This window comes from Phoxinus phoxinus (assembly GCF_949152265.1).
Source record: "Phoxinus phoxinus genome assembly, chromosome: 18".
Lineage (NCBI taxonomy): Eukaryota > Metazoa > Chordata > Actinopteri > Cypriniformes > Leuciscidae > Phoxinus > Phoxinus phoxinus.
Window position 1 is genome coordinate 20,701,470 of NC_136893.1, and position 16,426 is coordinate 20,717,895.

The 16,426-nt window shown below is 40.1% G+C and overlaps 2 protein-coding genes across 4 annotated transcripts in view; one reads left to right on the top strand and one right to left on the bottom strand.

Moving 5' to 3' along the window:
- Positions 1–10,663, bottom strand: part of LOC306986447 (uncharacterized protein) — a 59,372-nt gene extending 48,709 nt beyond the window's left edge. The window contains exon 1 of the mRNA XM_079589675.1: positions 10,369–10,663. The gene's annotated coding sequence lies outside the window, so the exon portion shown is untranslated. The remainder of the gene's footprint in view (positions 1–10,368) is intronic.
- A 709-nt stretch (positions 10,664–11,372) lies between these two features.
- Positions 11,373–15,356, top strand: LOC306986041 (uncharacterized protein). Of its 3 annotated transcripts, none has more exons than XR_013794898.1 (12): positions 11,373–11,482; positions 11,981–12,060; positions 12,381–12,546; positions 12,741–12,875; positions 12,960–13,020; positions 13,138–13,164; positions 13,249–13,309; positions 13,413–13,487; positions 14,084–14,293; positions 14,450–14,610; positions 14,704–14,791; positions 14,959–15,356. XR_013794898.1 is itself a non-coding variant. In XM_079588886.1 (7 exons), the coding sequence occupies exons 5-7, from the start codon at positions 13,469–13,471 to the stop codon at positions 14,527–14,529; spliced, it is 309 nt and encodes a 102-aa protein (XP_079445012.1). In that variant the 5' UTR covers positions 12,741–12,875; positions 12,960–13,020; positions 13,138–13,164; positions 13,249–13,309; positions 13,413–13,468; the 3' UTR covers positions 14,530–14,664. The 3 variants fall into 3 exon arrangements, 1 of the variants encoding a protein (XP_079445012.1); XR_013794899.1 differs by having other exon boundaries at positions 11,380–11,482; positions 12,397–12,546; positions 13,249–13,320; XM_079588886.1 differs by lacking the exons at positions 11,373–11,482; positions 11,981–12,060; positions 12,381–12,546; positions 14,704–14,791; positions 14,959–15,356 and having other exon boundaries at positions 14,450–14,664.
- Positions 15,357–16,426: the final 1,070 nt, after the last annotated feature.

The window sequence follows — 16,426 nt, forward strand, 5'->3', positions numbered from 1 at the left end:
TGCAAAAAAAGAACATCATACAATTTTGAAACTACATTCGGATGAGTAAATGATGACTTGTTTTCATTTTTGAGTGAATTACTCCTTTATCAAGGATAAATATTCCTAGTATATTGATTATTACAGATAATTTTCAGTATTGAGTTATATTTATAATGAACATTTCTCTCAAATCGTCCACCATCTTGGATTTATTTCTTTCAATGAGCTTGTCACATTACATTGCATTATCTTCACAAAGGACAAATATGACGCTGTCTTTGAATTTGTCCAAGAGAAGGCAACAATTGACTACATTTTGGAACAGCTTTTGCACCCGGCGCTTATATAATGCTTTAAAATGTAGCCTTCGGAGGCAGCTCACTACATTTTGGAACAGAGTTACGCTGATGGCTGGAGTTCTTTCTGAGGGAGCTGTGGTGCCCTTTCAGAAGGCACAAAACCCTCCTTGTTCAACACAAGAAAGCGCTGCTCCACTGTAAAAAAAACAAAAAAAAACAACCAAACATCAGCCGAGTCTTATATCAACTGAGTTTATGAAAAATCTGACAGCTCAGTTTTGCAAAAAATCAACTTACCATCTTGGAACAAATTTCTTCACAGCAACGCATGTCATAAAGCATAGAACAACCTTCAAATAAACTAATATAATAACACAAGCGCTTGTGTGCAAAAAAAAACATATCAACCTCAGATAAATTTGTAGCCCCGAGCCCATGAGTCGCAAAAATGGTGGCATACAGAAGAAAGTGATGACGTCACCGGTGCAATCAGTCTCTTAGAGCAGTGAACAGGCAGAGAGGAGGAGCGCGAAGAAAGAAAGGAAAGCAGGTTTTCTTCAGGGCCCCTAGTTAGCATGCACATCATACACAGCCCCTCTCAAATTAATTGGAGCATTCATATTAATGCTGTTTACCTCCAATCCATCAATCTGTCCTGATGGAAATTTGGCTGATGCAATGGAGCGGCGTGCAGTCCAGCACGGGAATGTCCTTGTCCCGAGAATGAGACTGTTCTTTCCACGCTTTAAAGCTAAAACCCATTCAAATTGACAGGGGGGGATGTTGCCCCGAGTTTCTGAAAGGCATCCTATGAAGCAACAGGAGTTAAATTGAAAGGCTGCCAAGCGATTCTCGGTGAGAGTGTAAAACCTCACACCAGAGAAGCCTTTTATTGCTTGGTTGCGATAAAAACGCAGTCCGGTGAAAGTGCGAACAAACATCTTTAGCCAAAGGAGCATCACACCAAGTTAGGGAAAGGCCATCCCTGAAAAATGCTGTGAAACAGCCTTTGTTGTGTTACAACATCTGCCTTTATCCATACCGTTGATAAATACATTAACGGAAGAAGGGCTGTGGATATTTCCAAGTGGAGAATCCCGCAGGGAAAAAGTGAGAATACACAGATGCAGACATCATCCTTTAAAAACGTGCCATCTCGCATCACTGAGCAGTTCAAGGGCACGGAGATAACTGCATATTGGATTAGACATAGATTCTGTTTCAATGACACACCATAAATTCCTAATGAAATGTGGGTCTCTATGGCACTCACAAACAGATAAGGACAAAAATAATTAGAAGGTGAGGATTTTGTCATATAATTTAGCTATTTCACAAATTACAGGCATCTGGCCTGTCAACTAACATTTTTTTGCCTGTGTAACCGGTCCTACTCAACCCGGTCTGAGCAGGATTCGAACCACCGTCTCTAACAAGGACAGTAAAGACTGCGGCTGTTAGCATCACCTCTTGAGATCAGAGGAGTGAGGTTTACATGTACAGCTCTTACTGGCGTACGTCCGTTACACCCCTAAACCTCACTCCCACCCGGGTCATGGCACCAAATGTTCAAATGGTCCTACTCGACCGGCTCCGAGCGGAATTCGAAACGGTGTCTCGTGAATGGGTAACATACAGAAAGTGACCAAAGAGCAGTTTTGGTGAAGTTACTTTCAAAAAGTAGTTTGCTAGTTACTCGTTACTCGATTAAAAGTAATCCATTTCTTTACTTAGTTCCCCCTTCTGGAAAGTAACTTTTTAAGTTACTCGTTAATTTTACGTTACTTTTATGTTGATTGACTTTGGGTAGAACCCAATATCTGTTCCTAAATGTGCGACACCGGTGTGAATCGCGTCTTGATAGCCTAGGACAAAATGTAGAATATAGAAGATAAGCTTAGTTTTCAGACACACGACTCATACTGCATTTACCAAAATGTTGAATATTTATGAAAAAATGACCGGTAATGGATAGCCATATGCCTAGCAGTGTTCATTTCGTTCAACGTGTACAACAACATTTTTTCACAGACGACAACGAGACGATAACTAAATAAAAAACAGTTTTGAATGACAAAAACTATGACGAAAATCTATTGGTGAATCTATTGATTTTAGGGACGATTTGGGAAGAGATCCAGTCAGAACTGATGTCCGGCTGCGTTCGTGGTAAACTAGACTAGAGTTGGCATGCGCTTGATGCATGTCTCATAAAACTGTATGAAAAACTGTATCAAAAATGTAAACGTCTGATAGAAAGAGAAGAGCAGACATATGGATAGATCTGAATAAGAGTGACGACACGGTAGTATGGTTTTCTGTGCGCACAAAACCGAAGCGCGCAGCCGTATACATAGACAGCTACAGGCTACAGCGCGCGAGTACTGAACTGAGCTCTCTTTCGCATCTGAATGGTAGTGGGAATAGCTCCATCCCTCAAAAGTTAGCGTTGGCTGCTTCTCGCTTGCCATGATTGCTCTGCTACCAGCCTCTGTCACGTACCGTGTGGAGCTTGTGACTATTGCGCAAGGGCGCAGCTGAAAAGGCAGTGTCGCAGTCAAATCTGTCCCTGGGAAAAGTAACTTTTTACTTTTAAGTAACAATTCGTTGTGGCGAATTGAAAAGGGAACTACGTTTCGTAACCAAATTTTCAGTAGTAGCGCGTTACACTAATTTTTACCCGAAAACTGTTACGTTACACTGCCAAAGAAGCAATCCCTTTCTAATCACTGAAGCAGTCACTCACTTCAGTTCAGGAAGACTGACTATGAAAATTCCTGCTTTAATCGATGAAGCTGTATACTGCATAATGAGGTTTTGTGAGCGTGATGAAATCTGAGATTATGCAGAGTGAACTCCAGCATTTTGAGCAGTACTAACTAAAGGAATACGCTACATTTTAGAACACTTGCCGACTTTGTAAATGGTAAAAGAGAAACCATTTACACTACACCATTTTCAACTAAAAACAAAACACTTTTTATGCGTTTTGGTGTAAAAATGTGTATGTGCGCAGGTGCGTAGTCTTTCTTTACAAAGAGACATCGCCAAATACTGGCAGGCTGGCAGCATAATGCAGCTTTATTAGTTGTTTTCACGGATCCGTGTGAACGGGATCGTTTTTATAACGTTGTCATCTGTTCAAAGAAAAAACGTCTCAGTTTTTAGCACATCGTTGTTGTGTAAATGTACCCTAAATGACTGAGGTTCCCACACTTTTCCAGACTGTTGTTCTGAATGCAACAAACACACACAGAAACGTGCACCTACTTGCTAGGATATGTGCTCCGAAATCGTCTCAAAACATCAAACTTGTTTGACATCCTCCGACTGGATGGAATCATAGTTTAGTTTAATCAAAATCTGCAGACTAGCTCTGACTTTCGACAACTAGCAGAGACTAATCCAGGCTGTAATTTGGGGCAAAAGTCATGTAGTGTATTCCAGCCTTAACCTTAAACACACCTCTGATTGGATATTGCAGTCATGAGCTCAACAGACATGTCTGTGAATGGCTACACTGATCAACGCTGAAAAAACACATGTAATTATAAACCTTTGACATTCCTCAGAGCGCAAATGCAAATACGAATCAGAGCATTTGAAAGCAATGAGTTGGCACTCAGTAACCTACTTCCGAATTATAAAATATATTATACAATTGTTGTGGGTTAAATGTGGCTCTTTTGGCTTCTGAAATTGAGTATCTAGGGCTACAGGTTGAATGCAGTTGAGTCAATTATTCCTTATGCATTGTCGTCATTCCGATCAAGTCACATCGTCCTACAGCAACCAGAATGTGTTTACTACCTCCACAACTGTCACTGTCACAAAGCTCCTATAAAAGAGTCAAGGTGACACAATGACAGACTCTGAGTCTGACACTGATTGAGGCCTGTTTTATTGAACCCATCTCTAAAGACAGGAAAATGACAGCAAAAAGCTATGCAACATTGAGGTAAAGAGATTTTCTACAAAGAAGGGTCCTCTTTGTAAAGTTCTGTTGCCATGGTGACACAAACACGAACTGTCTATGCAGAAAGTGGCTACTGAATAAAAAAAATACTAATTTAGCCAGTGGGTATCCTCTTAACAACTGACATTAAAAGTTGATCAGTTGTGTTGTTTTATTTTTTATTCTCGCAAGTAAACCAAGCTTCAGATATTAGAATTGATTGTGACTTGATGAGCTGAATCCTATAAGCAATGTGAATGCGAGGACCTAAACAACTGTGTAGCTTTTTACCACAGAACACGGTTAATTCTCATGTCAAAGACCTTAAAATAGCCACAGGGATGAATTTCACAGCACGAACTATAGCTAACTCTGGAAATCTACATATAAGCCTATGATTTTGAAAGTATGAAGGGTTTGAAGTAAATAAGCTGCATCTGAGGAAGTCTGCTTCTTAGACCGAATTTGAACAATGAAGGCTCATAGATTAGTCCTTGTCAGTCCTGGCAAAGCGCAATGTCAGAAAGCCTGGGGTAACAAAATGCTCATTTACTGATTAAACTAATTTCTTAAAACGGCAGTCAAAGTAGCCAACTCAATTCACAAATGATTGAGACTTTCTTTTGGCCAGCTTCATTCACTTATCAATACAACCTTCCTACCTCCCTCACCGACTCAGTCTCAGCAATGGCTGAGATGTATTGCTCGACTGTGAGATCAAATGGACTTTGTAATGAGCGTATAGGCAGACAGACTCATTAGGGTTATGCAAATTAGTTTGTTTTTTTTCACCTGTGCACAGTGCACATTGAGAGACAGATTTTCCATCTATGTCTGAATAAGCCACATAAAAATGTGTCTTGATCAGTATGATTCTTTAACCACGACGATATTACACTAAAACGCTTTAGTTCAAATTTAATAAAGCTCCTTTTTTTCTGAATAAAATGTGAGGTGCTGAGCAAAACTCACAGTCAGGCCATTAATGTGCGGATGCTAATGTGTTCAGTGTGGTTAGGCGGTTGCTTTCTGACTGAAGTCAAAAGAGCCCACCATCAAGCAGTGCTACTTTGGCAATATTTATGTATTATTATAGTAACACTTTACAATAAAGTCCCATTTGTTAACATTAGTAAATGCATTAGCAATTACTGTGCTAGTATAACTGGGATTTCTCACAGCTCTTACATATTTTAGCCCTATTGTTGGTTTGATTGCTTCTATTGTTCTCCTCATTTGTTGGCTGAGTCGCTTTGGATAAAAGCGTCTGCTAAATTATTAAATGTAAATGTTAGCAATGAGAAATAATATTTTTAAAGCATTTATTAATCTTTATTCAATGTTACTTAGTAAAAAATAAAGCTGTTTGTTGTTTGTTCATATTAATTCATGGTGCATTAACTAATGTAAACAAACATCTTTTGATTTTAAACATTAGAAAATGTTGAAATTAACAGTAACATTTTATTAATTTACAGCGACTCTCACAGTGCATTATGGGTATTCTCTAGCCATTGAGCAAACATCGGTTGTACACTCGTTTTTGCGGTGCATTGTGGAATTGAATGAGTGCACCTGATAACGTCCACTATGGCTTCAGACACCACTAAAAATGGCTGTCCCCTCAAATAGTGCCCTAGTTACGGGTAAAGGGGGCGATTTCGGACACAGTCTTCGCCTGGATCGGATTCAGAACGATGATTAAATAGATCAAGTAGATCAAGTCCATAACCACCAAAAGTCTTATACCTCTTCATGAGTTCGCCATTTCGTTCGGTTACGTTGCGCAGTTTTGATTTATATGCTGTTGAATGTTTGATGATTAAATGAGCTTATTTGTGCGTAAAACGCGTGATTTTCCCCCCCAAACCAGTTCAGCGGAAAAACTGGCCTGCAAACGATTCTTACGATTGTATTGGTCATTTCAATCAGGTTTGGAGGGGGAACGGGATCGAGCACGTAAACACCTTCCATCACTTCTTCTAATTTATACAGATCTTCTTAGCTTGGATCCGCAGATGCTGTACACTTTCAGAAGATCCGTAACAGCGCCCTTCAACCGTATAACAGTGAAAACACGGATTGCCGGAAAAACGGAGAAGCTCTTTGTCGTAATTGATGGAAAATCTTGTCAGTGGCAGGGAAAGAGTTAAGAAATAAAGTCGCACTATGGGATACACAGTCACAATTACTAAAAATAAAGTCGCAATTGCACACCTCTCTTAAACAAGCCACACAATAGAGTTCATCATGTCTGTAGCATAAACGTGGAAGTCACACCCCAAAGTTTAATACTGAAGGTTATAGGGGAAAAGCTTGGGGCAAAGTAGCAATAATTACAGTGATCGCCTTAACAGGTGCCACTTATTGTAGTTAGTTATAGCGATACAACAGCAGCAGTGATATTTATCTGAAAGGTCTGTGACTATAGATTTCCTTCGTAAAACATCAAGATGGAAAGTATGTAAGGGTCTCCAAGCCAAGACACAAAGACAAAGCCAGATTCGATATTGAGAGAAGTAAAACTGCTTTTAGCTCCAAGGTATCGGTGCCTCCTGGAAGACATCGACACATACCCCTTCATTTTCCACATGGTGTCCATTTAAAAGATGTCAGTGAACCCAATGAATGTGAAAGGGTGTCTGATGAAGCGGCAAGAGAAAATTGCGCTGACTCACGGCAATCAGGCCGAGTCATGCTGTCACCCACAAGACCACAAAGCTTAACTGCCTTCTGAATAATTTACATTCTTCTGTACGATCAGGGCAGAACTTCATACACACAGCTGACTCATATACAGGCAAATAAGCTCCCGTGGGAGGCTGGCCTCCCCCTGCGAACATCAAAACCTTCCCAACACTGACACAAAGGCACAGGCACTCTCTTCTTGGACACAAACGGCAAATGGGACGCTGTTAAATGTTAAATGTTGATCTGCACTCTCTGAGCCCTGCGAAGGGGGTGGAGAGGTAGAGAGGGGGTCAGTTTGTCAGCCCTGGAGGCCATAAGAGCACACGGAGCAGAGAGGATGGATCTTGCCGGGTTACAGGGAGGAAAAAAGGCCACAGAAAGAGGCTTATATTAAAGATGAGCACTTTATGTCATAGTGCAACATCCTGTCTATTCAGTTGCCTACTTCTGGTTGATTTTTGAGGGCAGCATCTGGATCCCCACAAAATAAAATCATACAAATATTTGCATTACTTAAAATAAACATTAACGGGGAAAAAAGCTCATGAACAGAATTTATTTTTATTTTTATGATTCTTATGATTAAATTGCTAAGCATTGTAGTCAGTACTGCAGATATTCACTTGTTGAAAAGCTAAAGCACACTTGAATTTGTTCTAGATCATCAGATTATGTTACGCAACATTTTTTCCGTAAAAAGTGCTTCAGAAATGTAAGCTTGTGCTCTTGCAATGGACCATCTGTAAAGTCTACATCATGAGACAGGAGGGTTTCCCATTTGTCATTTTATGATTCTGAATGTTTTTCACAAGCGCATTGATGCATCTTTTTGCCGGGTCCGCGGCGGATTGATATACCTGACAGTTTGTGCAGCATTACGTGGATAAATGGACCACAAGGGCTTAGGGTTGCATTTTGGAACGGGTCCATTGACTGTCTGTGCGCCAAGACAACAAAGCAGCTATTGTACCTCCAGTTTCAGACTCAGCCTAAGGGGCCGTTTACACGACACCATTTTCAACTAAAAACGGAAAACCTTTTTATGCATTTTGGCCGTTCATTAACACGACAACGCCGTTTAGAAAGCCTGAAAACACAAACTTTTGAAAACGGGTTTCAAAGTGCAAGCTTTTGAAAATTATACCGTAAACGTCTGAAACTACAAAAACGTGAATTTGAAAAACCAAACGAGTGTGCCCCCCCTAACTAAGCGAAAACAAATGTAGGAATGCACGCACCCGGGTTGGTTGCTTTCCATTGCGAATGTAAAGTTGAACCAGTATTAACATGGCTGGTTACCTCCAGACTAACACATTCACCTTTGGTTGTACTCGTGGTGGGGGGGGGGAAAGTTTGTTAAAACAGGATCTTAGTTGCATTCCTAGCCTACCAAATGTTTTTAAAACTGCCAAATGCTGCATAGTGCAATACATGTCAGCACACTGTCAGCAGGAGAACTCATGGGATGTTATATAGGGGCGCTGAGAGCATGTTGGAGGCGTGTGTAGGACGGGATGGTTGCAGTTTGCCATTAATAGCACGCTGAGCTCAATTAGTCCAAACTACGTGCTACTGGAATAGCAGATTTTTTGCCACTTTGTATTGCTACAGCCTTGACAGGAATTAGACATTTGGATTTCAGCTAAACAGTGGTGCCTGCTGTTTACTATTGCTCATACTTAGGCTTCTTTCTTTTTTTTAAGTAATTGAACAAACCTCTAAAGTATTACACTTTGGCACATTACTCATCCAGCACAGTTTCTGCTAAAGAATGGCACATCAAATCACGCGGCTTGTTGAGGAAAGGTGTGCAATTACCTTTTTTACCCTTTCACACGTTTAAAATATTCCAGCTGCGTTTTTTAAACTGGCCATTATTTTAGAATGCATCACCTTGTTATTTCTACCTCAACTCTTCAAGCATGCCTTGGAATAGATCTGTATGAACAATGTGTCTTTTTATTTAATTTGTCCTTTTTGTTCAAAATATTCACAAAGGTGTTAACTATATCGTTTTTGTTTGTTTAAGTACTTCTGTCTATGTCTGAATCCTAAAATAAACCTTGCGTGGATGAAAACATTGAATAGTTGTATAGAATAGACAAGTGCGGAGACATTCAAATGAGAAATAACTAAGCAGGTTTTACTTTTCCCACAACCAATGAATTGTTAACTAGAGAACGTGCACAATGATTATAGTAATTTTCATGACTTCCCAGTAAGCATACATCTCCAAGAGCTCTGAACCTCTGCAAAACATCTCATTATTGTGTAGCCTACAACATCTAATAGCGTCTTTAAAAAAAAAGATTCACTTACTGAATTATAAACATCTCTACATCTGAATGTATTTTTAACATCTGATAGGGAATGCTTTTATGGAGCAGTAGCCTACTGCAAATGAGCAAAAACACATCTTTCATCTCATCCAGATGAAAAGCAGACAGACATCTGGGTGGCGTGTAGATTTGAATCATTTAAATACATCATTCCAGACCTAGAAGGCACTATTTTAAAGCTTGAAACCCAATTAGACTTTGTTATCCAATTGATGAAGACCTTAGTTTGTATACTCAGCTGAGCCTCTTCAAACAAAACCACAAGGGTGCTGCTGTAAACAGAACACACAACAATACGCCAACAAATACATAACAAGTCCAGTTGTTTTCTGCAAATGCGTTGGCAAATGTTAATTTTTCTCTCAGCGTGCTCCTTCAGTTCTATTATAGCAAACTAACACGGTGAGCACTGGAGCGTATGTACTCGCGCGCTCTCCATAATTCTCAACAGCTTTCAGTTAATTGGCTTCTCGAGCCACACGAAGCGCGCGCGACTGCCCCTGGTGCCACACCCTCTTTTCATTAAACAGCCAAGACACCTCAGTTACATCTGAGTCACCAATAAGCAACATTTTAAATTAAAGTAAACCTGATCTACTACCACCGCATTCAGACCACGAAGATAAATACAACAACATATAGGGGGTTGGCCAACCATTAAATGCCTCAGGCCAACGATGAGGAAACACAGCACCTGCAAGCCTAATATTTCCTTTATTAACCTTTATGCACGTAGCCTAATACATAAGCATTTAATATCAGCGTTATCCTCCTTCACAAGGTACTGACAGGCGCGCGCCGTTCATTTACACGTATTGTTCAGCATAACGGCATCCTTTCACTGTCTTCTCTAACAAACCTTTTTTTTATGTTGATGAATGACCACATGACCGAAAGCAGTATCAAAGCCCTCGTTAAGCCACCGGCCTGCTGCACGAAACGTTAAATGACATAGCTAATAATAAAATAAAAATGTAAGCCTCGTCACAAGGACATATGGACTGAGCTCTCGCTGCAAGCGCTGTTTCAACCTGTTTATAGTGCACACTTTACGGATAGTGAGCGTACATACAACGGATGACATCGCAACAAAGAGCCCTACCTGTCTCTCCAGGTTTGACGCGCGTATTTCCGTCCAAATGCCGACCATTGAGGGCTTGCGAATGCCACCGCCCAGCTGCTTCTATTCACCGTCAAAGGATGGAGACTGTCCGAGAGGATGAATGAGCGGACGGAGGGGGAAGAGCAGCTCTCGGGTGGATGGATGAGAGGAGAGGAGAAGAGGAGGAGGAGGAGAAGAGCGTATAGGGGGCGTATGCGCGCTGAATATACCAAACTCCTTCCTCACAACTGAGAGAGCAGCGCTGAACTGAACACGCACCGATTTCATCATCACGGTACGCTGTGAGCCTTTATTCCGCTTTAGGTCCATACACTACCGCGCATTCATGTAATTCAGTAAACCACGTAAAAAGATACATTCATGTAAGACCCCACTAACACAGAACGTTTAGGGAACGTTAGGGAACGTTAGTTTATGGTTCTCTAAAGGTTAGTTTGAACCAAACCAAAAACGAACGTTTAGGGAACGTTCCCTCAGGGTTATAACGTTCCCTAAACGTTAAGGGAACCAACCAACTAAAACGTTCTCCTGTGGTTGCACTGTACCTCCACACAACGTTCCCGTTTGGTTGTTTTTGGTTGTTTTTGCTAATGTTTATTTAAACAAGCTCCATTTAAGTTTTTGACGTAGCATATAAAAGGTTTGCAGTCAGTTGATTTAATTCACTCAAAAATGATTGGTCTTATGAAATCCAAGTAAAATAAACAGATTATCAAAAGAATATATTTAATTTTAGACTGATCAATTTAGCAAACAATACTTTTGTGCCTGATTTCGTTTTTTTTAACTGTATTAGTTGAAAATACTTAAAACAAGAATCTATCAATCGAACGATTTTCACAAATAAGAAAATTCACTTCCAACAAAGTAGGTTTTTTTTTTTCAGTGTACAAATTCAACCGTTACACCCCCACGCCAGTAGGGGCAAGTGCCTCTGTTTTCAGGTGACCGATTGAAATCATGTCCTGTGTCCTAACTTCCGTGTTCTGCGATTTACACCAAAGTCCTTCTGGATACACAACTTATATTGGAATCCGTCTTCTTTCAGTGGTTTCGTGTAAATGGACGCTCAAGATAAATTGTTTGAGCACAGGTATGGAGCCCTTAACGTTATAGTGCTAGTTCGTTTTTTCGTCTCTTTAGAAATACACACGTTGCACCCACTGTTTGTGATTTTCACGTAGAATAATAATAGTTCGGTAAAATATTTTTAGAATACTTTTCTGCTATCACTGTTAGAATACATTCAGAACATGTTTAATTTATTCCTGTACCGTTGGCATTTTACACTCACTTATTTGCATGTATGCAAAGCAAGGCCTCTGATTAGGTGGCAATGGCGTCAATGCGTCTCTATCCAGTAATTTTCAAACATTTCAATGCCGTGTTAAATGTGCTAACGTTATAGCATTGTGTGTCTGATCGCTCCTCTATCAGTTTTAGAAACTGGTCAGACAATAACAGCTATAGTCTACATAATCCTACAGTGAAATTAAAAAAGCCATTTCACTACATGCTAATCTTGAGTAATATCATTTTCTCCTTTTTTCCACCTTTTCTCACACCAAACAACAACGTACGACGCCATCAGAAAGCGCATTTTGGGAAATGTGTGGATCCGTCCGTTCGCATTTCTGTGTTTCTATGCATGTAGACTAGAGCATCATTGTGGTACGTGTATGTTTTTACGTATGTTTGCCTGAACCATGTTTGTACAACTAAACGTAGCACAATTTGTGTGTATATATTATAAAATAATCTGTATAGTGGATGTAATGCTCGAACCATGATGCAGTATCTGTCTGCTTACTCGAGCACATACGGATGTGTAATGTCACACACTGTAGCATTATACTTTTACGTTTAAACAGTGCATTAAAAAAACAAACTCCATATCTAATGTTTAAGAAAGAAATAACAAATATTCGTGGTCGGGGATAGCAACACTCCATTTTAGTTTAAAATTACCCTCTAAAATGCTGATTGGCCAGGTTTGCTGACGTCTAGGCATGTGACGCAACACGAACGTTCCTGATTGGCTGGAGGAAATGGATAAGTCTACGTAGAACTCAGTAGACCGTTCACTATCAGGAAGTCTTGGAAAAACAACCAACAACGACCAACAACAGCAACCATTGAGCTTCACATTCTCAAAAAGTAAGTGAAATACGTTACAGTTTCATGGTTGTAATGCAAGGGTTTGGGGTTTAACTTTAAGCCGTCTAGAAAATCTGGCTGTGTACAGGTGACTTATTGGTGCTATACTATATATAAATAAATACGTTTTCTCTGTATGGAAATACTGCTTTGTTCGGCTACTGTCTCACAAAAACTTTGTTCTCTTAATGTAGATTCCTATGACAAAGCCATGAAAAAATGTCGGCGACTGATGGACACTTCCAGCATTGAGACGGAAGACGATGCGAGTGTCCACAAAAGGCAGTGTAAACGCCCAAGGAGGTTCATGACGGATTCTTCAAGTGATGGTAAAACCTTAAGTACAGACATTATTTACAAAATTAACATTTTCTTTTAGCAATCTGTACAAATTTTTTGGTCTTTTATTTCAGATGAATCTGTTCCACAAATGAGAGAGTGTGAGAACGGAGTGTGTGTCTGGAAGCCCTGTCCGTAAGTTAACATTTAAGAAACCTGAGTCATATTTCCTACCATGGAACTACTGACATTCAACCTAGTGCATATCATGTGACTATTCTGATGTGTTTGTCTCTTCCTGCCTGTTTCCAGGTCCGCAGCTGCCTCCACCACCTGCATGTAAGTTTTTTTTTCTTCCTCCTCCATTTGCAAGAAACCTACCATAAATGAAGTGACCAATATTCATATCTACTTTCTTTTTAGATGAGTCAACACCACACAGAAAACCAGCCGGTCGCCCATAATTGGATGGGTCTATTATGACGTAAGCTGAGGGTACAGTGGCTTTGCATTTTCCATTTCCAATTAAATACTATTTCATGACAAGGAACTTGAGAGTAACTTGACTTTTTTGTTGTTGTAAACAGCAGAACTCATCACACAGAGGGAGGTGAGACATCACACAGAGGGAGGTGGCTCAGCCATGGAGACGGAAATGAGAGGTAAGAAGACTCACTTAAAGGAACACACCGACTTTTTGGGACTTTAGCTTATTCACAGTATCCCCCAGAGTTAGATAAGTCCATACATACCCTCTTCATCTCTGTGCGTGCCGTAACTCTGTCTGACGCACCCACCACTAGCCTAGCTTAGCACAAATACTGGATGTAAATAGTTCCAGCTAGCATACTGCTCCCTATAAGTGACAAATAATGGCAACATTTTCCTATTTACATGTTGTGATTTGTATAGTCACAGCGTGTACAAATAACAAGGTCACATGTGAGACAGCCATCTTCTAATCATATACATACTCTGAACTATATTCTCAGAAGGCCGAAGCACTGCTACTTCTGCGGAGTGATTTACTCCAACTCTGAGCGAACTCTCTGCTCCTCACCACGGGGGTTCTCAGGGGCTACAAGCAAATCACGCCCCAGAAGTAGCAGTGCTTCGCCTTCTGAGAATATAGACTTATCTAACTCTGGGGGATACGGTGAATAAGCTAAAGTCCCAAAAAGTCGGCGTGTTCCTTAAGTTGTTCACATATTCAAGTAATGTATAACAACTAAAACTAACATAATTAATTTTTCCATAGCCATGTGGACATCCATTACCCGTATGGCACAGCGAATGGAAAAGATGGAGCAGAGGCTGGATGAGGTGCTCATGCTCTTAAGGAGCTCTCAGTCCCAGTCACATCCCTCTGCTCCTGTCGATGATATGTTGCTGTCGCCCTGCTCGACAGTCACAGAGCTGGAGGAGTTTGACAGGAGTCTCGGTCAACAGGAGAGGAGGGGAAAAAATGGTAATTAAGTTGCCATAGTCCTGCCCTAAGATTAACACTATATAATTGCATAACTTCAAATATCATTATAACTGAACTGACGGCTCTTACAAAATGAGATTGTACAAGCTCTCCACTTTGTTCTACATGTATAATTTGTATTTCTATGTTTTACAGCAACTTTTCCTGACAACTCTTGGAGGTTCGACCAGAGGTACTGCCATCCGTCGCATGCTACGGCGAGTGGCAACTATTGACGTCCATCAAACAGTTTAGTCTGCGGGGCAGAAAGGCAAAGAAGGCCTTCCAGGACCTGACAATCTGCAGGGTTATAACAGGCAGGTGTTATTTTATTGTTCACATCAGTATTATGCTTAGCTTGGAGGTTTTAATTTGACTTGTAACTTTACTTCATTTTGACTTTACTCTAGCGGCCTTCCAGAAAAACTTCCCGGCGGTGACTGCAGCAGAGACGGAGGACTTGATTGGGCAAGTGCTGAAGTTTGCCCCACACAGACGGTAAATTAGAATACTTCTATGTGATGTTCATAATTATCAAAGGAATGGGAAAACTATCAATATTTGTCATAATAAAAAAAACAGGGTTGTTAGTAAGGCAATTTGTCTTGCGTTTGTCAACGTGTTCATTCTCAGTATGACATATCAAACTTTTGTTTATTTTTTAGGCCAGCTGAGAAGGACTGAGAAGGGCTGATCGGTCAAGACAATGGAGCTCTTTTTTTATTTATTTTTTATTAAACAATTGTATTTTTGCCACTTTGGCCATTCACTTTATTGTCCCTTTTCAATGTGAAATTTGTCTTGGACTCAAAGCTGCATTTATACACAACATATATACATACACACAACAACATATGCACAACAACAAATGCACATTACATTATCATTCCAATATGCATCTTGCACACTACATTTGCACTCTTCATCACACTCTTTGTACTTAAATTTCTGTTTTATTTGTATAGTTGTAAAACTGATTCTATTCTTGTATTTTTTTTAGGCCTTTTATATTTTTGGTATTTTGTAATTTTATATTGTCTATATTAAAGTTTTAAATCCCATCAAGTTTGCCTGTTCATTCATTCCTGCTAACATATAAATTAATTTCTGCTTGTATAATAATTAATTCCTGCTTATGCACAGACAGTTTAAAGTAATAATAAAATTGGTACCATTGTTAGATTTTTAAAGGTTAGTGGAATGTAAAAAATAACCTTAGGGGAACGTTCTAGGAACGTTACCTAAAGGTTGCAATGTTAGGGGAACGTTCTAGGAACGTTACCTAAAGGTTGCAACGTTAGGGGAACGTTCTAGGAACGTTCCCTAAAGGTTACAACGTTAGGGGAACGTTCTAGGAACATTCCCTAAAGGTTGCAACGTTAGGGGAACGTTCTAGGAACGTTCCCTAAAGGTTGCAATGTAACCAAAAACGAACGTTCCCGGAACGTTAAGAAAACTTTCCATGGGAACCAAAACCTAACCTTAAGGGAACGTTCCGCAACCAAAAACGAACGTTCCCGCAACCAAAAACGAACGTTCCCAGAACGTTCTGGGAACCATAAATTGTTACCTGGGGAGTACATTTTTGCTGTATGTAATTGTAGCCTATTTTGCGAGAGAGCAAAATACACCCGAAAAGAGTTGAATAGATACTTTTTGTCCCAATAAAATTCTTCAACACTGTAAAATAAAAAAATAAAAAAAAAGGTAATCTAAAAATGTTTCAAACTCCCCCGGCTTCCAGGTTGTCTATGAAAGCCTGTTGATGGATGTTTATGTGAAGGACGTTTTTGCCGGGAAAATCGCGTCAGGTGTGTAGGACACGTGAGCACAAGCAATAACTTGCTGGCTGCATTTCACTTAAAGGGGTAGTTCGCTCAAAAATACAAATTATGTCTTTTATTTACATTTAAACATTGATCAGAGAACATAAACAGAAGCTCAACCGAACCTGCTTGACGTGGGAGATCAATCATCTGAGTAACACACTAAAATGAACCTCTCGCTGAAGCTCAAACGTGCTGCGAAACACCAGAATGAACCCATAGACAGTATATAAACTGGACACAGCGACCCCATAGGTTTCAACGGAGAGAAGTGAAGTCAATTAGAAGCACTCACTTCCTGATCGCA